Raw genomic sequence first — 26,656 nt, 5'->3', positions numbered from 1 at the left:
TAAGTATTAGTTAGTTTGTTATTAATTAACTTTCTTTCCATATTACTCAATATATAAATATATATATATATATATATATATATATATATACAGGGTGATTCCCTACCAGTGCGACAAACTTGCAGGAGGTGTAGGGGGCACAAAGACGAATCGGAATCACATAGCATTGCAGTGTCCGAAATGCCTTCGTCATGCGGTAGAGGACGTTGAACGGGAGGTCGCGTGAACGGCGATCCCGCTGGAAGTCAGCATTTGCGAACCGTTTCTGTTGAAGAAACCAAGTAGCAAAAGTCCTCCGGAGTGGATAATTCACAGGCTCCAATGATTGGACGTGTTGCAGATGGTATGAACTCATTTGGTTTGTTGACAGTATCCTCCATACAGTGGATTGGGAAATACCCAATCGTTGGCCTATCGCTTCAGTACTCGAGTACTTTTCTCCATTTCTTCCCCAATCTACTTATCTATATATATATATAATCCAATTAATTCAAAAATTAAATAGAGAGATAGAAATTAATAAAAATAAATAAGAAAAAATAGCAGGAAAGCTAACATCAGTGGCAGCAGAAAAGCACAACCTACTACATGATGCTTATAATAAGCTAAATTAAAATAGGATATTTTCCAGTAGCATGGCAAACCAGTAGAGTGAAAAAGAACTTAGCCAGATAAAATAACATAACAATAACAGAAAAATATATAGGGGTGGGATAAAGAAGAAGAGGGTAGTGTTTAAGCAACGTTCCTAAAATAATTTAGAAAATTAAGCCAATTAAAAGAAATTTAGTGGTGCCCCCTTGATGGCATCCATTTCTGAATTATGTGAAATCTCACTAAGGTGGAAACATGGACTAACAACATCTCATCACCAAATAAATTGAAAATAATAATAAAATGAAATAAAATAGAGTGACCATTATGCCCCATCTCGACAGAGGATCACGAGGCCAATAACAGTCAGGGAATCACTACATTTCGAATTTTTTAATTAATTTGATTATATTTACATGGGGTTAGTGTGACAATGTGCTAACACTGCATTCCTACCGCCATCTGTAGCCTAATTTGTTTCTATATATTTTCAGTTCAACTATTGTTTTGTCAGTGGTGTGGTTTGGTCATGTGAGTATTAGGCTTTCTGTTTTATTATTTTTCACTGCATAAGGACCACTGCTAAGCAAATCTATTGCATCGGCGGTCTGATTTTAGTATCATTCCGTCGTTGCATGGATTTCTTTAGCATTCGAAATGCAGTGATTCCCTGACTGTTATTGGCCTCGTGGTCCTCTGTCGAGATGGGGCATAATGGTCAGTCTGTTTTATTTTATTTTATTAATTATTATTTTCAATTTATTTGGTCATATAATGTTTCCCACTTTAGTGAGATTTCACATAATTCGGAAACTGGTGCCATCAAGGGGGCGCCACTAAATTTCTTTTAATTGGCTTAATTTAGCATTAGCATTAGCATTAGTAGAGGCATTTGATGCAAGAAAGCAAGCTTATGCAGCATCAGCCAAAAAAAAAAAAAAAAAAAAAAACAACCCACTTCCACTTCACACCTCTGTTCGTTCAAAATACCTGTCCAGCTGAGCCTTAAACTTATTTAGGCTATCAACCTCCACTACAAGGGATGGAAGTCTGTTCCACCAACCAACCACCCGCTGGCTAAAGACAAATTTCCGCACGTCTATCCTACATCTGTCCTTCCTCAATTTGAATTTATGCCCTCTCAGGTGATTATTCTGAGCTAGAGGAAGAATCCCATCAGCATTGAGCATGCTCAAACCATTCAAGGCTTTATACACCTCTATCAGATCACCTCGCTGGTGCCTAGTCTCCAGACACTGTAATTTGCAAAACTTAAGCCTTTCTTCGTAAGATCACCCCTTTGTTCCATTCACTAATCTTGTTGCCCTTCTCTGTACTCGTTCCAGCAGCTCTACATCCTTCTTGAAATGAGGCCTCCAGACCTGTATACAGTACTCTAGGTGTGGCCTAACCATTGCCTTATACAAGGGAATAATCACCTCCTTATCCCTGCTGGAAAAATTACTGTATATCATTGACAATACTCCATGAGCTACTCTTGCAGCCCATCTGCACTGCTCAGAGAACTTCATATCTGCCTGCACAACCACCCCCAAGTCCCTTTCATTCTCTATCACTGTCAGTGTAGTACCACAGAGTTGATACGTTGCTCTGGGGTTGCTGTTTCCCATGTGTAGTACTTTACATTTGTCAATGTTAAACTTCATTTGCCACCTCTCAGCCCATCTGCACAACTTTTATACATCCTGTTGCAGCAGCATACTGTCATTAGTGTCCTTAACAATCCTGCCAACCTTTGTATCGTCTGCAAACTTGGACATTAAGTTTGATATACCATCATCAATATCATTTATAAATACAGAAAACAATAATGGACCCAACACTGAGCCCTGAGGGACTCCACTAATAACATTAGTCCACGATGAGCAGTGTCCATTGATTACCACTCTCTGTCTTCTCCCCCTCAACGACCCCTTTATCCATAGCAGCAATTTGCCTCCAATGCCTAAAATAATTTTCTAAATTATTTTAGGAACGTTGCTTCAACACTACCCTCTTCTTCTTTATCCCACTCCTATATATTTTTCTGTTATTATCATTAGCATTAGTAGAGGCATATGATGCAAGAAAGCAAACTTATGCAGCATCAACCATAAAAAAAAAAAAACAAGCTCCCATTTCACGCCTCTGTTCGTTTCAAGTACTTGTCCAGCTCAGCCTTAAATTTATTTAGGCTATCAACTTCCACAACAACGGATGGAAATCTTTTCCACAAACCAACCACCCGCTGGCTAAAGGCAAACTTTCGCACATCTATACTACATCTGTCTTTCTTCAATTTGCATTTATACCCTCTCAAATGACTATTCTGAGCAAGTGGAACAATTCCATCAGCATTGAGCATGCTCAAACCATTCAAGGCTTTATACACCTCAATCAGATCACCTCGCAGGTGCCTAGTCTCCAGACACTGTAATTTTCAAAATTTAAGCCTTTCTTCGTAGGAGCAATCCTTTGTTCCATTCACTAATCTTGTTGCCCTTCTCTGTACTCGTTCCAACAGCTCTACATCCTTCTTAAAAGAGGCCTCCAGACCTGTATACAGTACTCAAGGTGTGGCCTGACCATTGCCTTATATAAGGGGATAATCACCTCCTTATCCCTGATAGAAACATTCCTGTATATCATTGACAAGACACTATGAGCTACTCCTGCAGCCCGTCTGCATTGCTCAGAAAACTTCATATCTGCCTGCACAGTTACTCCCAGGTCCTTTTCATTCTCTACCACTGTCAGTGTAGTACCACAGAGTTGATACGCTCTGGGGTTACTGCTACCCATATGTAGTACTTTACATTTGTCAATGTTAAACTTCATTTGCCACCTCTCAGCCCATCTGCACAACTTTTATACATCCTGTTGCAGCAGCATACTGTCATTAGTGTCCTTAACAATCCTGCCAACCTTTGTATCGTCTGCAAACTTGGACATTAAGCTTGATATACCATCATCAATATCATTTATAAATACAGAAAACAACAATGGACCCAATACTGAACCCTGAGGGACTCCACTAATAACATTAGACCATGATGAGCAGTGTCCATTGATTACCACTCTCTGTCTTCTCCCACTCAACCATCCCTTTATCCATAGCAGCAATTTGCCTCCAATGCCACACTACTCCAATTTGTGCAGCAGTCTTCCATGTGCAACAGTATCAGAAGTCTTTCTAAGATCCAAATATTTGATATCAAAGTTATTCCCTGCATCCAGTTCCTTTGTGACAATATCAAAGTATCCAATCAAATTGGTCAGGCAAGACTTTCCCTTAACATAACCATGCTGTGTCCGAGCTATAACTGAAGTCTTGTCTAGATGATCCGGCAGTGCTTCTTTAACCAGTGCCGCCATTAATTTTCCTGGAACAGAAGTTAAACTAGCAGGTCTATAATTACTTATGTTGCCCTTTGATCCTCCTTTGTGAATTGGGGTCACATTTGCACATCTAAAGTCCATGGGTTCCTATCCTGAGTCCAAAGAAGCTCTCATAATTATGGCTAAGGGTTTGCTTACTTCCTTTGCTGCCTCCTTTAATATAACTGGATAGGTCCCGTCCACCCCGATGCCTTTTTTTATGTTTATCTTCAACAATTTCTCCTCCTCCTCTTTCCTCTCAGTTATTAAAAATTATCCAGCTCACTGCCAGAGTTTAACTCACCTCTGGCATTCCCCTCCCTGAATAACTCCTCATGGGTGAATGCAAATGCAAAATACCCATTTAGTTTGTTAGCCACCTGTGCAGGATCATCAACAGTTGATGAACCTTCTCAGGATCAACAACAGTTGAACCATCAATATCCAGTGGACCAATCTGATTCATCCCTTTCCTTCAAGAGTTTACATAGGTAAAAAACTCTTTGTTGTTTTTCTTTGCATCCTTTGCTAAGGATTTCTCATAATCAGCCTTTGCCTGCCTAATCTCCTTTGTGACTTGGCTACAGACCAGCTTATATCTATCATAGGCTTCCATGTCACCCATTAATTTATATGTATCCCATGCATTTTCCTTCTCTGCCTTGTGTCTCATTAGTTCATCTGACATCCATTTAGGCCTAAACCTTGAACAATACTTCTTAGTTGGTATGTAAAGCCTAGTAGCTTCCAAGATAAATTCTTTGAATGCTTCCCGTTTTGAATTTGCTGTTCGTAACATCTTCAGTTGGTCCCACCGTATAGAATTTAAATACTGTCTCAGACCACCGTAGTCATCTTTACAAAAGCAAAAACCCTTCCCTTTACCCCTGATGGTAGTTACTTCTTTGAGTAAATTATTATTATTAGCCATATAGTGCAAGGAAGCCAGAGGCTTATGCTGCACCAGGCAAAAAAAAAAATAATTCTCAATTACCCAAAGAGAGAGAAAGAAAAGTAGAAGGGAATCACCAAGAAAGAGAAGAATGATGATATCCAGCTCAGGACCCTGGGTGTGCCAAGCCCATACTCACCAGATGTGAGCCCCTTCCCACTTCAGCACTGTGATCACTGCCACCTAGTGGTTCCTTTATTTGCAGATTCTTAATGCATGAAGAATCACTACTGATAATCAGATCAAGAGTATTACTCCCTCTAGTTGCCTCCCGAACATGCTGATGAAAAAACAATCATCCAATAAATCCATAAAAGCCTTGCTAGTGTATGAGTGATTAACCCACAAATTCCAGTCAATATCCGGGAAATTATAATCCCCCATTAAAAGTCTCTCTGATTTACTGGCCCACTCTATTTCCCTGTACAGTTTCTTATTATACTCATCAGAGTCATTAGGCCTATAGCACACTCCCACTCTGATTTTTGATCTCCCAGTGCTTATGTCACACCAAACTGACTCGACACTGCACTGTCCAGCGATGTCGACTGGCTTCACTTCCTTGGATTTTATGTTTCTTAACTAATAGTATAACCCCTCCTCCGTTCCTATCTTGTCTATCCTTCCTGTACACATTGTACTCCCAAAATTCCAGTTCTGTATTCCTTATATCTGTGTGACACCATGTCTCTGATATCCCAACAATATCTGCCTTTGATGTACTGAGCAATAGCTCAAATTCATCAAATTTATTTACCAAACTCCTAGTATTGGTGTACATGCAAGTATACATGCACCTGTTCCTATTCTTAGCTACCCTAACACAACCCGTGTGTTTACTTTTACCGCAATGACTTCCAGCAGTCTCTGAAATACCTTGCATCTCATTTTACAGGCTGCTGCTCATTCCAATAGAAGCAGTGCAAGAATCACTTTCACCTCTGCCAGTGGCTACTGTTAATCTATTAGTCCTTGTATCCCCCCCCCCAAGCTAGCAGTTTTCTGAACCACCTAACACTGCCTCTATAGCATCAGCAAATATTCTTGCACCCTTTCTATATAAGTGTATCCCATCCCTGTAGAAGCAATCTCTCCTGTTAAGAAGTACAGACGAGGCTGAAAAAAATTCTACCCCCTTGAGCCTTGCACAATCTTTCCAGGGCCGAATTGATCGACAAGGCTCCCATCATATACTTCCTCCTATCATGTCTGGGCAGAATTGCAGACACTTTCAAATTCAACCCTAATTCACGGCTTTTTTTCAAGTGACCTGTACTTGTTAAGTAATTCTGCCAGTTTCCTATTGTTATGTTATATTTTATTTGGCTAAGGTCTTTTTTTGTTACTCTACTGGTTTGCCATGCTACTGCCAAATATCCTATTTTAATTTAGCTTATTATATATATATATATATATATATATATATTTTTTTTTTTTAATTCCCTTTTCTCTCTCTGTTATATGTATCTGTGCACTAGGAACACCACATTCACACTAGTCTTACATAACAGTACATGTGAAGTGCGCATGGGCTGTCTGAAGCTAACAATATTAAATTTAAAACTTCATTTAATTTATGAATTTCTTTTTTGCATACAAATTGTATAAAAAAGAAACAATAAATTACTGCTGGATTTCAATTTGTCCGATTTTAATAAAATCTAGAATGGCTTGAAAAATATTTTTAAAAGGCTCAAGTATAAATTTTTGTGAAAATCTGTTCAGGTTGGGAGTCGAGTTGTTACATGTGGATGGACTGACATGGTAAAGACATTAGGTGCATATATATGCAAATTCACCTAAAAATGAACTATGTTACATTAATTTGGCATGATATGCCAGGGTAGGAAAAATAAATGTATATGTGATATTGCTAAATTTTCATAGAAAATAAATTTCATCTGAGTGGAAGGCATGAACAATTTCAAGAAATAAGACAAGAAAAGTGAAACGGCTTACCCAAGTTCAGCTATAAACATCTCAGTCCATAACTTTTGTCCTAGAGTAAGATAAGTTTAAAAGAGTTTTAAAAAAATTTCTTATGAAAGTTGTCAAAAAGTTGTTACAGAGTTATACCACTGTGGTTGCTGTGAATATTTTAAGAAAATTAAAGTATGTCTTTTAATGTTGTTTTAACTTCTATTTAAAATGTTATATTACTACTATATCTTCCTCTATTTACTCAGAGTCTTCTTTCCAATGTTGCTTTTGGGTTTGGCTGCAGCTACATTGCACATTATGAAGAAGAGGGAATAGGTGCACAGTGGAATAATATTGCTCAAAGTCCAATTCCTGGTGATCTATATAGTATGGCGCAAGTAATGATGATGTTACTTTTAGATGGTGTTGTCTATGTAGTGTTAACATGGTATGTCGAAGCTGTCTGGCCTGGTAAGTGAATTAATAATTTTAAGTAATTTAATGAAACAGTTTTATAGTTGATAGGAATAGTTATTTGTTAGAATAGCAATTATTTAATATAACTAGGATTTAAAGAAGATTCCTAATAAATGAGTCATAGTCTGCATTGATTTAAAATTATATGACATTGAAGGATGCTAGTGTATCATTACCTTACATACATGTTGGTAATGGTGTCATGATTATTCGATGTTCGTAACTCTAAACTTGTCTCTGATTCAGCAGAAGATTCTCTCTCTCTCTCTCTCTCTCTCTCTCTCTCGTAATGAAACATAAGCAACGCTCAATTTGAATATGTGGAGTACAATGTATACAGGAAGGACAGATAGCACAGGAGGGGATAGGGAACGTTGTACTCTTACTTAAAAAACATATTAAATAATGCAGTGCATCCAGTCACCATGGGTAACCAGTGCTATGTTGAGTCAGTTCAGTTCAGTGCACTGAAAGAAGAAGATGCCAACACATAAAATGGAGCATCAAAATGAATATGTTCATCATGAGAGTATACTACAAAGTAACCAAGCTGCAGACAAACATGACAATGTATAGGAAGAAACTACACACCAAGTGGTTGGAATGATTCCCTACTATTCAGGTCACCAAACAGCAAATATCAGACCAGAGACAGATCACTGTCATGAAGAACCTGATAGCTCCTGCAGTCCTGGGAAAAAATCAAGCAGGATACGTGTGACCAACTACAAAGAACAATAAATACAGAAACAACTGAACCGAATTGGAGGAGAAACACTGAGTACAAGAACTACAACCCAGATCATCCAAAGTGGAAATAGATGAGGTCACAACATTCAGAATAGAAGAAGAAGAAGAGTCTAGCAGAATTTGAGGGAATGGACCCCACAAAACCTACACCATACCAAAGCAGAGACCTACAGAATCATTTGGCAAATCACAGACCACCTCAGTCGACAAGTAATACCAGATTACCTCAGACAACAAAGTAACACTAGACACAATCCTCGCACCCATTTATTGTGTCTGTCACTGTAACAGCTACCAGAATGAACAGAAGAGAAACCAGAGACAACCTAGAAAACAAAACTCAAAAACAAGAAACCAACAGCCTGGGAAGGTAGGCTACAGTAGAAGATAGAAGAAATAAGAATGAGAATTGGCCAACTGACCTAGTACCAATTGGGTAAGAGAAATAAGAAGCTGATCAGAAAAGACAACATCTGCAGTATATGCATAATCAGAGAATCAAAGAATACCTTGACACCCTCAAGCAGAAACTCCTGGCACTCGGCAAGAGACTTTGCCATTACAGGGAGAGTGTTCAGAGGAAAACAGACAACAGGATATTTCATGGAAACCAGAGAAACTCTACTGGATAATCAGAAAAGAGGAGAAGAAAGGCAAGTGTGTGTGTGTGTGTGTGTGTGTGTGTGTGTGTGTGTGTGTGTGTGTGTGTGTGTGTGTGTGTGTGTGTGTAGTGGTAATATGTCTTATGGAATGAATTTTGTTAGTTTACTTCAATGTTCTGAGTGCAGTTGGCAGATGTTAACAAGTTTCATCACTTGAAATTTATTTTATTGGAATAAGGTGTATATATGGCCTTTTTTCTTCTCCCTCTTCTCCCGTTTTTTTTTTTCCTGCATTGCATGTTTCTTTCACTTCTGTTTTAGAAGTTTTTGAGAAACACTTTCAGTGAAGGGAATAGAAAAGCATTTAGAAAACATCACTATGCGGGCAGAACTCTCACGTGATGGACAACAGTTTACAATACATAATTTGCATATATGCAAATCCATAGAACGAGAGACAATTAAAATAAAAGAAATTAATCTTTGATGTACATCAATACTTTTGTTTAGGTGATTACAGTTTTAGTGTCTTTTCTATATGCATTTTCTTTTGTAAATATAAACACACCAAATTTTTGATATTTCAAAATTAATCTTCATTTCTTTCACTTTTCACAGGACAATATGGAGTTCCTAAACACTGGTATTTTATTTTCACTAAGTCATATTGGTGTGAAACAGCTGTCAGAGATCGTGGAAACACTTTAGAAGAAGGCATTGACAATCCCCATAGTAAGCATTTATTTGTAGTATAGTTGTGATTTAAATAAATAATCTCATAAGTTTAGGATAAAATAATAGTGTTATAATGAATATGATAATTTTTTTTCATATTCTGATAAACTGAGTCATGATGAGAAAACAGCACCAAAAAGTTCCTGTTTGTTTTCAAAGAAATAGGAGGAACTTTTAAAGGAATTTGTCACACCATTTGATTTAGCATTGGCATTAGTAGTAGCAAATGATGCAAGAAAGCAAGCTTATACAGCATCAGCCAAATATAGAAAAAAAATCCATTTCACCTATCCATTCTCTCCAGTAGTTTGTCTAGTCCTTCCTTGAATTTATATCAGCTGACAACTTCAACAGAGTTTGTTCCAGGAATCAACAACTCCCCTGGCTAAAGGCAAACTTCTGCACATCTATTCTGCAACTAACCTTACTCAATTTGAATTTATGCCCTCCTCAGGCACATAGGCTGAGCAGGAGGAAGAATCCCATCAGCATTGAGCTTGCTCAATTCACTTGAAGCCGGACCATCTGTGACAGCCAAATCCTCTGCTTGCACCTTCATGATGATGGGACTGTTAGTAATCCTGGGTATAATCTCCATGCACAAGCACCCTGTAGGTGACCACCCAGGTGTGAACCAACATAAGCAGGGCTCGAGATGTGCTGCCCACACCACATGGAGGAATGCCGCCCCTCTGTGTTACCAGGCAATACTAGGTGGTAGATGACTCTCATCAACCGGTGAAATACCACCACTTTGCTTTTTGGAGGCTTGAAGTGGTGGAACCCCTGTTTATTCTGCAGAGCTAAGTTCCGGTCAACCCTTCCCCATCACTTCAATCATGCAGTATGACTGATGACTTTTTAGGTTATGATGAACATCATGACAAGATCCATTCTTCCTTACATTTCGAGGGTACAGCTCTAAAACAGTGTTCGCAGGCTGGCCGCTAGTTAATACACCAGACCGAACCTATTGGTAACTCTCTAGGAGGCTTCCGGATCAGCTAGTGTATAATCTTTGCACTATATAGTGTAATACTCTGCCAGATAGTGACTGGAGGAAGTCCGAGTAGTGTGTATGTGGGGGCATTGTCGAGTCCACGTTATGTCAAGGATCTGGGTATATTCTTACCATGTGTACGCCATATCCAAAAATTTCATTACTTCATACAGCATGTCCCACCTACTTTTCTTACCATTGAATACACCATGAATTGTCAAGCTAATAGAGTAAGCTTATCTGCAAAAAGATCTAAACCTCCCATACACTTCCTAATTCATTTCATAATTATACGTAGCCTCAATTCTAATCCCAACGATGTCCATTTCCACTTGCAGTCTGCCAAACCCCATGTACTTTTTCTGACAGAATCTCAGTTATCGGTTGATTCAACTACTGCTCATCTCAGATGCCCAAATTATTCGCTGTATGATTCCTTTCGTCTCAAAGGTGGTACTTGTGCATATGTCCATTCTGATATTTCCTGTCAGAGATTTGGCAATTTGGAATCTCCTCTTTTTGATCTTCTTTGGCTTAAAATCTCTCTACCTCATTGTATTAGTATTAGTATTAGTAACGGCCGTATGGTGCAAGAAAGCCTATGGCTTATGCTGCACCAGCCAAAAAAAAAAAAAAAAAAAATCCGAACAAAACAATGATATAAACAAAAATTAAATAAATAAATAAATAATAATAATTAATAAATAAATAAAAATAATAAAATGAAATAAAAAATAAATAAAAAGGAAATTAATCCTATCATCCTATGCGCTTCCCTTACCCGAAAGTACTATCCAGATGACCTTTGAATTTCCCCAAACTGTCGGCCTCTACCACCCATGAAGGCAACTTATTCCAATAATTTATAACTCGCTGGCTAAAATAAAACTTCCTGCAGTCCAATCTAAACATTTCCCCCCGTAACTTGAATTTATGTCCCCTAGTTCTAGCATCATTTATAATCTTGAAAATTTTGTCCTCATTCATTTTACTGATGCCTCTCAGAGCCTCAAACACCTCAATCAAATCTCCTCTAAGGTGTCTAGTTTCCAAACTCTGCAACCCACATATTCGAAGTCTTTCTTCATAAGGACGCCCTTTTGCCGATCTCACCAGGCGAGTTACCCTTCTCTGCACCCTTTCAAGAAGCTCGATGTCTTTCTTTAGGTGCGGTCTCCATACTTGAACACAGTATTCCAAGTGTGGTCTAACATAAGCCTTATATAATGGGATTATCACGTCCCTATCTCTACTTGCAAAAGTTCGATAGATCATCGATAGGACACCATGGGCCTTCCTTGCAACCTGTTTAAAATTGTGTCAAATTCATCTGTTGTCTCTACCATTCTCCCAACTCCACTAATCACTTGGAACTCTTTGAATTCCTCTCTTTGCAACTTTCCTTTCTCAAGTCCAAATTTCCTAACAGTGAGGTAATTTTCCTTGGTTATTTTAATGTTCACAACTCCGGCTGGCTTCCGTTTTCTAGTCACACCGACCCAGCTGGCCGAGACGCTGAGGCTTTTGCAATTACTAATAACCTTGCACAGATTGTTCATTTACCTACAAGAATACTAGAAAATCCTAATCATACAACCAATACGCTTGATCTTTTTCTCACAACCAACCCTTCTAAATACATGGTCGAAGTGAGTGGTCCTTTAGGCCCCTGAGATCACAACTTGGTGATTGTCTCTTCTCCAATGGAGCCTTTATCTCATGGCTATTCCCAACCTCGTATTGTTTGGCATTATAAGAATGCAAAATGGGATGACCTGTGAGATTTCTTTTCTTCTTTTCCTTGGTCGGATTACTGTTTCAAAACTGCTGATGTCAATGTTTGCTCAGATCGTGTCAGTGTAATTATTCTTGTAGGAATGGAATCCTTTATTCCACACTCCACTTTAAACTCTCATCCTTTACTAAACCTTGGTTTTTCAATAAATGTGCTAAGGCTGTTCAAGAGAAGTATATCACATATCGTAATTGGCTTGTTTCCAATTCTTCAGTTTCATTTTCTGCCTACAAAAAAGCTTGCAACAATTGTAAAGCAGTTATTAATCAGTCCAAACTAGATTGTGAATATTCTAAGAGTAGAAAACTTCCTTCTTGCCCTAATGGTAGCCGAGCATTCTGGTCTCTTGCCAATGGAGAGATCTATTGGCCGCAACTTTTGCAAATTTCTGCTCCTACCTCTATCAAAACCAGATGGTTCTGTTGTCACTTCAGCCAAGGATAAAGCTGACCTGCTAACATCACATTTTTCTTCCAACTCGTGTATTAATGATCTTGGTAAAAAAACTCCCACCATTCCCAACATACTCCATTCAATGCCTCCAGTGGTCTTCCATCAAAAGGATGTCAGAAGGATTTCGATGAATCTTGATGCTAATAAAGCTCCAGTTCCTGATGGTTTTCTCCACTTGTTCTCAAAACCTGTGCTCCTGAACTTACTCCTGTTCTTTGCCACCTTTTTTTCACTTTCTTATTCCAAAGGTGTTTTTCCTTCTGTTTGGAAATTTGCTCATATGCAATCAGTTCCTAAAAAGGTTGACAAATCCCTCCCATCCAGTTATCATCCCATTGCAATTACTTCTACTCTTTCTAAAGTAATGGAGAGACCAATTAACAATTAACAGACCAATGCAACTGGAAATTGTTTTTATTGTTTTATGGTAGTAACCCCCAGAAATGTGCTTTAGTAAAATGTGAGGTGTTAATAGTGTATCTCTGCCTTTACAGTGTTGTTTATTCAGTTGCTAAACGTGCGCAGCTTTGTTTATGTGTATCAAGTGTGCCTCCTTATTTTGTAATTGTGCTTTATTCCCTAAAAATGAGTAAAATACTTTAAAGGTGTGAAAAGGAAGTGTCCTTGTGAAGATACTACAGATTCAGAGAGAAAAAGAAAAGCAATATCGATAAACAGAGGCAGACTGGATCAAGAATTCTTACCCAGGAAAATTTGTGATAGCCTCATTTGTGATACCTTGAAGAGTATTTCTTAGTTGTAATGAAAAGTCTAGTAGCCTCCAAAATTAAGTCCCTGCAGGCTTTCCATTTAGAATTCAACATTGGTAACATCATCAGTTGATCCCACTGTACAGAATTTAAATACTGTCTCAGACCATCGTAGTCACCTTTACGAAAGCAAAAACTCTTCCCTTTACCCCTGATGGCAGTTACCTCTTTGAGTAAATCCCACTTCAGCACACTGCGATCACTGCCCTAGTGGTTCCTTTATCTGCAGATTCTTGATGCATGAAGAATCACTACTGATAATCAGATCAAGAGTATTACTCTCTCTAGTTGCCTCCCAAACATGCTGCTGTAGAAAACAATCATCCAATAAATCCACAAAAACTTTGCTAGTGTGTGAGTGATCAACCCACAAATTCCAGTCAATATCCAGGAAATTAAAATCCCCCATTATAAGACACTCTAATTTACTGGCCCACTCTATTTCTCTGCACAATTGCTCATTATACTCATCAGATTCATTAGGCCTATAACACACACCTACTCATTTTTACTTTCCCAGAGCTCATGTCACACCAATATATGCAATGCAATGTTGCAATATTGTCAGTATTGGATAATGCAATGTTGTCAGACTCAACATTGCATTATCCACCAACATCAATTGGATGCACTTTCTTAGATTTTGTGTTTCTTAACTAACAGCATAGTCCCTCCCCCCTCCTGTCCTGTCTATCCTTTCTGTACACATTGTACTCCCCAAATTCCAATTCTGCACTACTTATGTCTGTGTGACACATGTCTCTGATATACCAACAATATCTGCCTTTGATGTCTCGACTAGCACTTCAAGCTCATCTAATTTATTAACTATACTCCTAGCATTGGTGTACATGCAAGTATACATGCACCTGTTTCTACTCTTAGTTACCCTAACACAGCCCATGTATTTACTGGTTTCGCTATGACTCCCAGCAGTTCTGGTAATTCCCATTATTCATCATATTGAGTTGTGTTTTCTGCAAGTTTGTACAAGTGTGTTGTAAAAAAAAAAATAATTAAATAATGACTGAAAGAAAATTACTAAAATAAGAGAAACTGGGAGAAATTGCTGGAATTTACAATTAAGCAGAGTTAAACTTCTCACAGGACACACCGCTGTCAATTTTTTTCAGAAGTTTAACTTTATCTGTTATGAACAATGTATGGTGTTTGCGCTTTGCACCACAAGAGGCACTTCCTTTATGCATTGGAACAGTGGCTGCGGCTAAATGTGAGCAGGTTATAATAATAATAAATGCAGAAAAACAAGTGAGAATGGCTTGCCAGTGTTTACAAGTTCGTGCCAACAGCTGATGCTGCAACCAACGCTACCAAAACAGTAGTGGCAGGTCTGTGCGCCGACTCGGGAAATTTGAAATTATGTATGTGGAAATTATGTACGAATTAGCGGTGGAACCGGATTAGTGATGGTCGACCTGTAATTGGTTATCCAGTTTTCTCTCTGATCGCTCACTGAGGGTGATGGTAGATGGCTCTCTGTCTTCTAACTTCTCCACTAATGCTGGTGTTCCCCAAGGTTCAGTTCTTTCCCCCACTCTTTTCCTCTTATATATTAATGACCTTCTTCCATTGACTGGAAATCCTATCCATAGTTTTGCCAATGATAGCACATTGCATTCCACTTTCCATTTTGAGAAACCTTGCCCTGCTCAATCAGCTTCAACTGCTCAAATATCTGCTACCAATTCCTTAAATGCCGATCTCCAGGTAATTCTCCAGTGGGACAAAAACAACTTAGTTGATTTCAATCCTTCTAAAACTCAGTCTTGTCTTATATCTCACAAAGAGGATTCTTCTGCTCCTATGCTTATATTTGGTGACACTCCGATTTCTAGGCAAGTTGATATATCTCTTTTGGGGATTACCCTGACTTCTAATCTCTCTTGGCACAAGCACATTACAAATATTTCTTCAACTGCATCTAAAAAACTTGGTTTTCTCTTTCGCTCTCGGCGTTACTTTTCTTCCAACAACTGTTCACTCTGTACAAATCGCAAATCCGCCCTACCATCGAATATTGTTCCCACATCTGGGCGGTGCCCCCAAACCTCCCTCAAGCTTCTAAATTCCATTCAGAAGAGGGCAGTTAGGTTAATTAATGACTCATCTCTAACAGAGTCTCTCCACTCACTGTCTCATGGACATTCTGTTTCTGCTGCATGCCTTTTCTACAGATACTTCCATGGGCACTGTTCTTCTGAATTGGCTTTTTTAATTCAAGCTCTCTCTTACAAAACAGTCCAAACATGTGTCGCCAACATCTATTTACTGTCCAACTTCAAACTCACAGAACTAACTTTTCATTTTCCTCGTTTATTCATTCAACTGCTGTTTTCTGGAACAACATTCCTTCATACATATTTCCTGAAAATTACAGTCTACAGAAGTTCAAGTCTAATATCAACAAATATCTTCTTTAGTCTTCGCAAGCATGGTACTAAGTACTATAGGTTCTAATAGTAATTCTGCACGATAGGAGGGAGTATATGATGAGAGCCTTGTCGATCAATTCGGCCCTGGAAAGATTGTGCAAGGCTCAAGGGGTAGAATTTTTTTCAGCCTGGACTGTACTTGTTAACAGGAGAGATTGCTTCTACAGGGATGGGATACACTTAAATAGAAAGGGTGCAAGAATATTTGTTGATGTTATCGAGGCAGTGTTAGGTGGGTCGGAAAACTGCTAGCTTGGGGGGAGACAAAGACGAATAGATTAACAGTAGCCACTGGCAGAGGTGAAAGAGATTCTTGCACTGGTTCTATTGGAATGAGCAGAAGCCTGAAAAACAAGATGCAGGATATTTCAGAGACTGCCGGGATTCATTGCGGTACAAGTAAACACATGGGTTGTGTTAGAGTAGCTAAGAATAGAAATAGGTGCATGTATACTTGCGTGTACACCAATGCTAGGAGTTTAGTAAATAAATTTGATGAATTTGAGGTATTGCTCAAAACATCAAAGGCAGATATTGTTGGGATATCAGAGACGTGGTGTCACACAGATATAAGGAATGCAGAACTGGAATTTGGGGAGTACAACGTCTACAGAAAGGATAGACTGGACAGGAAGGGAGGAGGGGTTATGCTATTAGTTAAGAAATACATAAAATCCAAGGAAGTGAAGCCAGTGGACATCGCTGGACAGTGCAGTGTCGAGTCAGTTTGGTGTGACATAAGCATTGGGAGATCAAAATTGAGAGTAGGAGTGTGCTATAGGCCTAATGACTCTGATGAGTATAATAAGAAACTGTACAGGGAAATAGAGTGGGCCAGTAAATCAGAGAGTCTTATAATGGGAGATTTTAATTTCCCAGATATTGACTGGAATTTGGGGGCTGGTCACTCACATACTAGCAGGGCTTTTGTGGATTTATTGGATGATTGTTTTCTACATCAGCATGTTCGGGAGGCAACTAGAGGGAGGAATACTCTTGATTTGATTATCAGCAGTGATTCTTCATGCATTAAGAATCTGCAGATAAATGAACCACTAGGTGGCAGTGATCACAGTGTGCTGAAGTGGGATTTACTCAAAGAGGTAACTACCACTAGGGATAAAGGGAAGGGTTATTGCTTTCGTAATGGCGACTACGACGGACTGAGACAGTATTTAAATTCTATACAGTGGGACCAACTGATGATGTTACCAACAGCAAATGCAAAATGGGAAGCATTCAAAGAACTTATCTTGGAAGCTACTAGGCTTTACATACCAACTAAGAAATATTGTTCAAGGTTTAGGCCTAAATGGATGTCAGATGAACTGATGAGGCATATGGCAGAGAAGAAACATGCATGGGATACATACAAATTAACACATGACACAGAAGCCTATGATAGATACAAGTTGATCTGTAACCAAGTTACAAAGAAGGTTAGGCAGGCGAAGGCAGATTACGAGAAATCTTTGGCAAGGGATGCAAAGAAAAACAGCAAAGAGTTCTTTACTTCTGTAAACTCTAGAAGGAAGGGGATGAATCAGATTGGTCCACTTGATATCGATGGGTCAACTGTTGATGATCCTGCTCAGGTAGCTAACAAACTAAATGAATATTTTGCATCGACATTCACACATGAGGAGTTATTTAGCGAGGGGAAAGCCAGAGGTGTATTCAACTCTAGCAGTAAGCTAGAGAATCTTGTAATAACTGAGAGTAAAGTGGAGGAGAAATTGTTGAAGATAAACACAAGAAAGGCACCCGGGGTGGATGGGATCTATCCAGTTATATTAAAGGAGGCAGCAGAGGAAGTAAGCAAACCCTTAGCCATAATTATAAGAGCTTCCTTGGACTCAGGGGAGGTACCCACAGACTGGAGATGTGCAAATGTGACCCCAATTCACAAAGCAGGATCAAAGGCTGACACAAGTAATTATAGACCTGTGAGTTTAACTTCTGTTCCAGGAAAATTAATGGAGGCACTAGTGAAAGAAGCACCGCAGGATCATTTAGACAAGACTTCAGTTATAGCTCAGACACAGCATGGTTTTGTTAAGGGGAAGTCTTGCCTGACCAATTTGATTGGATACTATGATACAGTCACAAAGGAACTGGCTGCATGGAATAACTTTGATATTATATACTTGGACCTTAGAAAGGCTTTTGATACTGTTGCACATGGGCCGACCGGGCTAGCCGAGTGGGTAAAGTACCTACCCTGCAACCCAAAGGTCGCGGGTTCGATTCCCGCCTCGGGCTTGGATCAAAGTACTGCAAAAACCTTGGGAGGTGCAATATGGCCACAGAAGCCGATGCGCCAACAACTACCAAATCAAATCAATCAAAAGTTGCACATGGAAGACTGCTGCACAAATTGGAGCAGTGTGACATTGGAGGCAAATTGCTGCTGTGGATAAAGGGGTGGCTGAGGGGGAGAAGACAGAGAGTGGTAATCAATGGACACTGCTCGTCGTGGACTAATGTTATTAGTGGAGTCCCTCAGGGCTCAGTGTTGGGTCCATTATTGTTTTCTGTATTCATAAATGATATTGATGATGGTATATCAAGCTTAATGTCGAAGTTTGCAGACGATACAAAGGTAGGCAGCGTTGTCAAGGACACTACTGACACTATGCTGCTGCAACAGGATCTGTGAAGGTTGAGCAGATGGGCTGAGAGGTGGCAAATGAAGTATAACATTGACAAATGTAAAGTACTACACATGGGAAACAGCAACCCCAGAGCAACGTATCAACTCTGTGGTACTACACTGACAGTGGTAGAGAATGAAAGGGACCTGGGGGTGGTTGTGCAGGCAGATATGAAGTTCTCTGAGCAGTGCAGACGGGCTGCAAGAGTAGCTCATGGTGTATTGTCAATGATATATAGGAATATTTCTAGCAGGGATAAGGAGGTGATTATTCCCTTGTATAAGGCAATGGTCAGGCCACACCTAGAGTACTGTATACAGGTCTGGAGGCCTCATTTCAAGAAGGATGTAGAGCTGCTGGAACGAGTACAGAGAAGGGCAACAAGATTAGTGAATGGAACAAAGGGGTGCTCTTACGAAGAAAGGCTTAAGTTTTGCAAATTACAGTGTCTGGAGACTAGGCACCAGCGAGGTGATCTGATAGAGGTGTATAAAGCCTTGAATGGTTTGAGCATGCTCAATGCTGATGCGATTCTTCCTCTAGCTCAGAATAATCACCTGAGAGGGCATAAATTCAAATTGAGGAAAGACAGATGTAGGATAGACGTGCGGAAATTTGCCTTTAGCCAGCGGGTGGTTGGTTGGTGGAACAGACTTCCATCCCTTGTAGTGGAGGTTGATAGCCTAAATAAGTTTAAGGCTCAGCTGGACAGGTATTTTGAACGAACAGAGGGGTGAAGTGGAAGTTGGTTGTTTTTTTTTTTTTTTTTGGCTGATGCTGCATAAGCTTGCTTTCTTGCATCAAATGCCTCTACTAATGCTAATGTTAATGCTAATTCTCAGGAACTGATTTATCAACCTGGGGGCTCACATCTGGTGAGTATGGGCTTAGCACACCCAGGGTCCCTACCTGGATATCATCATTCTTCTCTTTCTTGGTGATTCCCTTCTACTTTTGACTCTCTCTCTCTCTCTCTCTCTCTCTCTCTCTCTCTCTCAGGGTAACTCGGGAACTTTTTTTTCCTGGTGCAGCATAAGCCTCAGGCTTCCTTGCACCATATGGCTATTAATAATAATAATAATAATAATAATACCTCTTGTGTTTGGGGTTTCCATAAAAAAAAAGTAGACAGGATATACGGAGATCCTCTGAACAAACAAGAATATTCTCTGGATGAAAGAATAACGGTGAAGAATATATAAGGATATACTAAGTACTAAAGGTTCTAATACCCTCTCGTGTTTGGGGTTTTCATAAAAAAAAAAAAAAAATCGCTTCAATCAAATCACCGCAAAGGTGCATCAGTTAGTCGCAGTGCATAGAATTTAAAAAATTGTCTGTGACAATTGTAATACCACCCTTACAAAACAAAAGCCCTTCCCTTTACTCTTGCCAGTAGTTATGTCTTTAATTAAATTCCACATTAATACACTGTGATCACTGCCACCCAGTGGATCATTTTCATAATGCTTGAAGAATCGCTGCTGATAACCAGATCAAGAGTATTGCTTCCTCTTGTTGCCTCTCTAATATTCTGCTACTGCTGTAGAAAACAGTCATCCAATAAGTCTACAAAATTCTTGCTAGTGTGCAAGTGACCAACCACAAATTCCAGTCAGTTTCTTGAAATTTAAAATCCCCCATTATAAGACATTCTGATTTACTGGCCCACTCTATTTCTCTGTATAGTTGTTTTGTATACTCATCATAGTCAGGTCTATAGCACACACCTAATTCATTTTTGTTTTTCCAGTGCTTATGTATCACCAGACTCAACATTGCACTGATCACCCATGTAAACTGAATGCACTGCCTTTTATTAAATATGCTTCTTTACTAAGTGTATAACCCCTACCCTTCCTGTCCTTTCTTTCCTTTCTATATACAGTACATTTTACTCCCCATATTCAAATTCAGCATTGCTGTGTTGAGTGACACCATGTCTGATATCCCTAAACTGCATTTGACGATGTAATCAGTAATTCAAATTTATTTATAATGCATGTGTTCTTACTCTTAGTTCTATTAACACAGGCTGTGTATTTACTTGTTCCATGATGACTCACAGCAAGACCTGAAATTCCCAACCCCTTACTTTCCAGGCTGCTGCATGTTCCAATAGATAGCACTGCAAAAATCATTTATGCCTCTGCCTGCAGCTCTAGTTAATGTGTAGCCAAGTTAGCAGTTTTCCAACCTTTTTATCTTTGCAGAAGATTAGAAAGAATAAGGCATTAATTATACCCATATAAAAAAAGAAAAAATTGCAACCAGGTAAAATTGTATGCAAGTATCTTATAGAAAAGGCTTAGAATTGTTGTCAAATATAACCATGAGAAAAAAGAATAAAGGCTCCTCTGCCATTTGGATTAAAACATTATTTTAATCCAAATGGGAAAGGAAAAACAAAAAATGGGGAATAACAGAGTTTGTTTAGGATTTGTTAATTTTGAAAAAGCGCTTAGGTTGAAGTACCTGAAGATGTGAACTTTCCGATTTTAGAAAAATATGACAAAAAAAGATCTTTTAAGAGGAATAAGTGGAAAGTTTTTAAGAGGAATAAAATATGGCAAAAAAATGTACAAACAAAATTGTAGAAATATGTCAAAAGTACATAAAGATTTATGAAAAATGGTTTATGGAGTGAGTCAGGGTTGCACCTTATCACCACTTTTTTTTTTTTTTTTTTTTTTTTTATCCATTTAAGAGAAGAATGTTAGTTTCTACAAAGCTTAATGTGCGAAATGTGAATATTGAACCATTGTTATATGTAGTTGATATTGTACTGTTAAATAGTAGTCTACAGAGTCTTTTATTATTTTTTATATTATTTATTTTTATTTTTTTATGAACTAGTTCAAAGTCTGATGAAGAATTCTAATTTTCTTTTTTTTTTTTTTTTTTTTTTGTTTTAATGAAGCTCGAGATTTTGAAGCCGAACCTAGTGATCTTCCGTTAGGAGTCTCTATCCATCATCTCTCTAAAAGATATGACAACAAAAAATTGGCTGTTGATGATCTTTCCCTAAATTTTTATGAGGGACAAATAACTTCCTTTTTAGGTCATAATGGTGCTGGAAAAACTACAACGATGTAAGCAGTTTATACTTAAAGATTAGCTGCAAAGATTACTAGTATTTATATATTATATATTTATTTAAAAGAATAAGAGATTACCTCAATCTTTTGGGTAGAATGCTTCCAGTCAATGCTCTCCAAATGTAAACGAATAAGATAAATGGATAAAATAATTTTAATGAATTCTTTCACTCATACAGACATGACCGATTCGATGCACAATGGAGCTGAGAGCCCCAATTGACCCTAAAACACATCAAACTAACCCAACGATACTGTGTATGAGAAGACATTGTGTCAGAATAATTAAAATAGTTAAAAACGGAAAACCATATACTAGAATAAATAATTAAAATCACAATTATAAAATTTAGCATTAGCATTAGCAAAAACACATGATGCAAGAAAGCAAGTTTATATAGCATCAGCCAAAAAAAAAAAAAAAAAACCCTTATTTCACCCATCCAGTTGCTCCAAATGTTTGTCAAGTTTTGCCTTGAATCTATTTAAGCTATCAACTTCTACAACAACAAATGGAGGTTTGTTTCAGCAATCAACCACCCCTCTGGCTAAAAGCAAACTTCCACACGTCTTTCTTCGATTTGAATTTATGCCCTCTCAGGTGATGATTCTGAGCAAGAGGAAGAATCCCTTCAGCATTGAGTATGCTCAAACCATTCAAGGCTTTACTCAATCAGATCACCTCGCAGCAAAAAAGCATTGCCTTACTTTCCAGGCTGCTGCTCAATTACATTTCAATAGAAGCAGTGCAAGAATCACTTTTGCCTCTGCCAGGGTTACTGTTAATCTATTAGTCCATGTATCCCTCCCCCATGCTAGCAGTTTTCCGACCCACCTAACTCCGCCTCGAAAGCATCAGCAAATATTCTTGCACCCTTTCTAATTAAGTGTATCCCATCCCTGTAGAAGCAGTCTCTCTGGTTAACAACAAGACCAGGCTGAGAAAAATTCTACCCCTTGAGCCTTGCACAATCTCTCCGGGGCCAAATTGATCGACAAGACTCTCATCATATATTCCCTCTTATCGTGTCTCGGCAGAACTGCAGACACTTTCAAATTCAACCGTAATTCACGGCTTTTTTTCAACAGTGACCTGTACTTGTTTAGTAATTCTGCCAGTCTCCTACTCTTAATATCATTTAGTGCCAACGTGTACAACAATATCACCCTTTGTGCCCTTGAAAGATGATATCTGCTCTACAACATCATTGGCCGACCGGGCTAGCCGAGTGGGTAAAGTACCTGCCCAGCAACCCAAAGGTCGCGGGTTCGATTCCCGCCTCGGGCTTGGATCAAAGTACTGCAAAAACCTTGGAAGGTGCAATATGGCCACAGAAGCCGATGCGCCAACAACTACCAAATCAAAAAAAAAAAAAAAACATCATTAACTTTGCCCCTGGCAGACATATCCTGGTCCTGTTCCATATATCCTTTTTGCACAATATGGTCCCCATTTCCCTGACAATAGAGTCACTTGCAACAACTAGTTCCTTTGGGACCAGTGCATTCTGCCTTGGGTGGGGGGGGGGGTTGCTGCTGTGTTGCATGATGTTCAAAAGCAAGCTCTGGCATCGATGTGGGCAGCTGAGAGCTTGATGGACCCCCTCAATTTAAATCCTTCGAAGGCATCCACCCTGTCCTTCAAGCTCTGATATAAGCCCATAACAATGCTGAGTTGGCACCTGATTTCCTCATACTCCTTACATTGCGCACACACAAAGACATTCCCTTTGACAATATTGTGTCCCGTTCCTGATTGCTCCACAAATGTGTTCATGTGTTTAATGTGTTCATTTGGATGAACACATTAAACCTACAAATGAAACAAAATTTACTGTACTTTCCTTCCTTAAGTATAGACTTAGCTTTTCAACTTGTTTATTCGGTACCACACAATTTGCTCTGCTTCAAATTAAATAACATAGGGATATAAACATCTTTACAACAGGAAAAGCAGAGTTCTTTTTGATGGAAGCTACTCCTCCACTTTTCCTATCCCAAAGGGAGTCCCACAGGGTTCTCCTCTTGGTACTCCTATTATTTGAAATATACATTAAGGACGTACAAGATTGTATGCAACATGTAGACATCAAAATGCTCTCATATGCAGATGACCTCAAAATATACAAAAACCATTAAATCAACACAAGACTGTGAAATACTGGAAGAAGCATTAGCCACTATCACCCTGTGGATTAGAAATAATGGCCTAACACTGAACTTAGACAAATGCTGCATCATCTCTAGTGCAGACTATCATAAAAAACAAAATCAGTTATCCCTACAAAACCAATAATCATGAGATAAAGAGAGGACAAGAGGTTTCAGATTTGGGTGTATAGTTCTCTGCCAAGGGAAACTTCAATACACATAGCAATAAGACTACAACAAAGGCCTCCAAATCTCTTGGACTACTTAAGAGAATCTGCTTTGACTTTTCCAACATACTACTCATAAAAACAGCATGTATATTGATCATTAACCTGATACTTGAATATGCTCACAGATCTGGAATTCTCACACCAAAATACTCATAAAACAACTGGAACATATTCAGAAATCCATAAGTTAGATTTTTAGTGTACAAATCTAGGTTGGAAATGGACACAAAATCTTATAATGAATGGTGCACTCACTTCAGGATGGTACACTCTCCCAAAGAAGGGCTGTGGCAGACTGCAAATTCCTGATGCATCTCATGGCTGGAAAGCTGGATGCCCCCGAGCTGCTCTGTCTAATCAGTTTTAGCTGCCCTTCAAGTGCTTTGAGAAGACACAATCTGCTGGCACCAGAGCCATTCAGAACTGATAATCTAAAATTCAACTATTTCAATATAACTGCATGATTTCTCAATGAATCCAAAATTGATATTTTAGCTGACGATATCAGTATCAAAAAAGAATTACAAAGATTCTACAATCAAGAAACTAAAAAATGAGAATAATAAATGATTAGATAAATAAATAAAAATATATATATTAACTTTAAATAATTAAATAAATAAATATATATTAACTTTAATTTGATAGTATGAATCAGAGCTGTAATACTCAATATGTTCTACGTTGATAATAATAGTAGTAAATAGTTGTCGATTTTTTCGTTTTTTTCGTTTTAATTTCTGGAGGGTATCATACGGAAGTGTTCCACGTACCATATTGAGGTAAACTCCTCTTATTAATTTACTAATATTAACTTTAAATAATTCAATAAATTATCAAAAAAATGGATAATAATAATAATATAATATGCTAATCAATCAGAGTAAACTATAAATTATGATAAAACAATAAAGTATAATTTTTGTTAGAAATACACAAATCTCTGTTATCCCATCTTTGCCTAAATGCAAATTGCTTGTAATATATGATATTCTGTTGTATATGCTGTATTATATCCCAGTAATTTATTGACTATAAATAGATCTATACTATTATTGTTATATTCCTCATCTGTAAGGCTTAGGCTGTTCTGAAATAATAATAATAATTAAAAATAGCTTACTAGGTTAGTTAAACATGATTTTCTCTTAACAAACCATGTTGCATATCCTTCAAAATGCTATTTCTATCAAATTGTCCCTGGAATGCACTTTTGTCTCTAAGATCTTAGAACTGTCTTTATATATTGCTGATACATTGGTACATGTTGAATCTAAAGGAATCTCTCCCAAGTCCAACCGGTGCCTCTGCAGCCAGGTGGGAAGGAGCAGCAGTGCGTAGCACACGCTTCTTGATTAGACCGGGGTTCAAGCCCGTCACCACCAAATACGGAGGATGCGAAAAGGTCAGGGAATGACCACCACATATCCCGGAGCAATATGGCCTTAGTTGCTAATGCTCTTAAAAAAAAAAAAAAAAAAAAAAAACCAAACCATCCCAAGTCCAATGATGCCTTCATAATTAACTGCAATTGTTCAATGTGCTCTCTGGCTGCCTCCCTCAAAATTACTGCCATCAACTCCAGGAGCCTTACTTGACTTTAGGCTTAACTTTATCTAATGAACAGTCATCTCTAATTTTGAAATCAATAATTTCATATGGCTCAGCCTCTCCTTAGCATAAAGGGTCATTTTGTCAGTAAAAAACGGTGCAAAGTATTTGTTCAATTCATCAACAACATCAGCTGGTTTATATGAGACTCCCTACATCTAGTATATAAAGGTCTGATTGATCTGATTTCCTTTTTTCCTCTTTGTATTCATATACATGAAAAACTCCTTGTCCCTGTTCTTTGCTCTCTTAGCCAATGATTTTTCATACTCAGCCTTGGCCTGCCTAACCTTATCCGTGGTGCTAAACTTGTAGCTGTTGTAAGCTTCAGTACTTTTCATAGCTCTGTAACTTTACTGCCTGTCATTTTTTCTGCTCTGTTAGACTGGCCATCTATCTCTGTATTCATCCATTCTAGCTTCCTGGCTATATTTTCCTAAGGGTATATTAAGTGTAAATCATGTGTTCATGGTTTCCGTGATTTTTGCTTTAATGGTATTCCTTGATTTTTGCTTTAAATTTTTTCCATGATTTTAATGTATTTGCCATCCCTCTGCAGTCCACCCAATTAATAGATTCTATGTAGTGCCTTGAACTGCCATAGCTCCTTTTTCTGAAATTAAAACCTATGGCTTTACCTTTAACTACTGAAACATCGAGGTAGGATGGGATGGGATGGAAGGAAGGCAACATTTTGAAAGGATGGTTGCAGATTAGATGTACAGAAGTTTTCATTAGCATTAGCTGTGGCATATGATTTGCCTTCAGCCAGCAGGTGGTTCATTGTTGGAACAGGCTTCCCTTTTGTTGTGGAAGTGGATGGTTTGAATAAAGTCAAGGAAGAACTGAACAAATTCTTGGATGGTATGAATAGGTGAAATGCGTAGGTGTTTTTTTTTTTTTTTTGGCTGATACTATATAAGCTTGCTTTCTTGCATTGTTTGCCACTATTACTACTACTATTACCTTTCTTAATCTTCCAATTAACCACTGTGTGATCATTTAGTTTATTTAAAAATTTTGTTCCCATGGC

The 26,656-nt window shown here is 38.4% G+C and overlaps 1 protein-coding gene across 1 annotated transcript in view; it reads left to right on the top strand.

Moving 5' to 3' along the window:
- Window positions 1-26,656, top strand: part of LOC150077598 (phospholipid-transporting ATPase ABCA1-like) — a gene marked incomplete at its 3' end in the record, with an annotated part of 856,770 nt that overhangs the window by 373,338 nt on the left and 456,776 nt on the right. The window contains exons 17-19 of the mRNA XM_090386943.1: window positions 7,111-7,315; window positions 9,292-9,405; window positions 21,454-21,625. Coding sequence (XP_090243069.1) covers window positions 7,111-7,315; window positions 9,292-9,405; window positions 21,454-21,625 — 491 coding nt within the window. The remainder of the gene's footprint in view (window positions 1-7,110; window positions 7,316-9,291; window positions 9,406-21,453; window positions 21,626-26,656) is intronic.

Source organism: Mastigoproctus giganteus, chromosome 12 (genome assembly GCF_048544385.1).
Source record: "Mastigoproctus giganteus isolate SK-2022 chromosome 12, ASM4854438v1, whole genome shotgun sequence".
Taxonomy (NCBI): domain Eukaryota; kingdom Metazoa; phylum Arthropoda; class Arachnida; order Uropygi; family Thelyphonidae; genus Mastigoproctus; species Mastigoproctus giganteus.
This window is presented reverse-complemented; position numbering and strand designations above follow the sequence as displayed.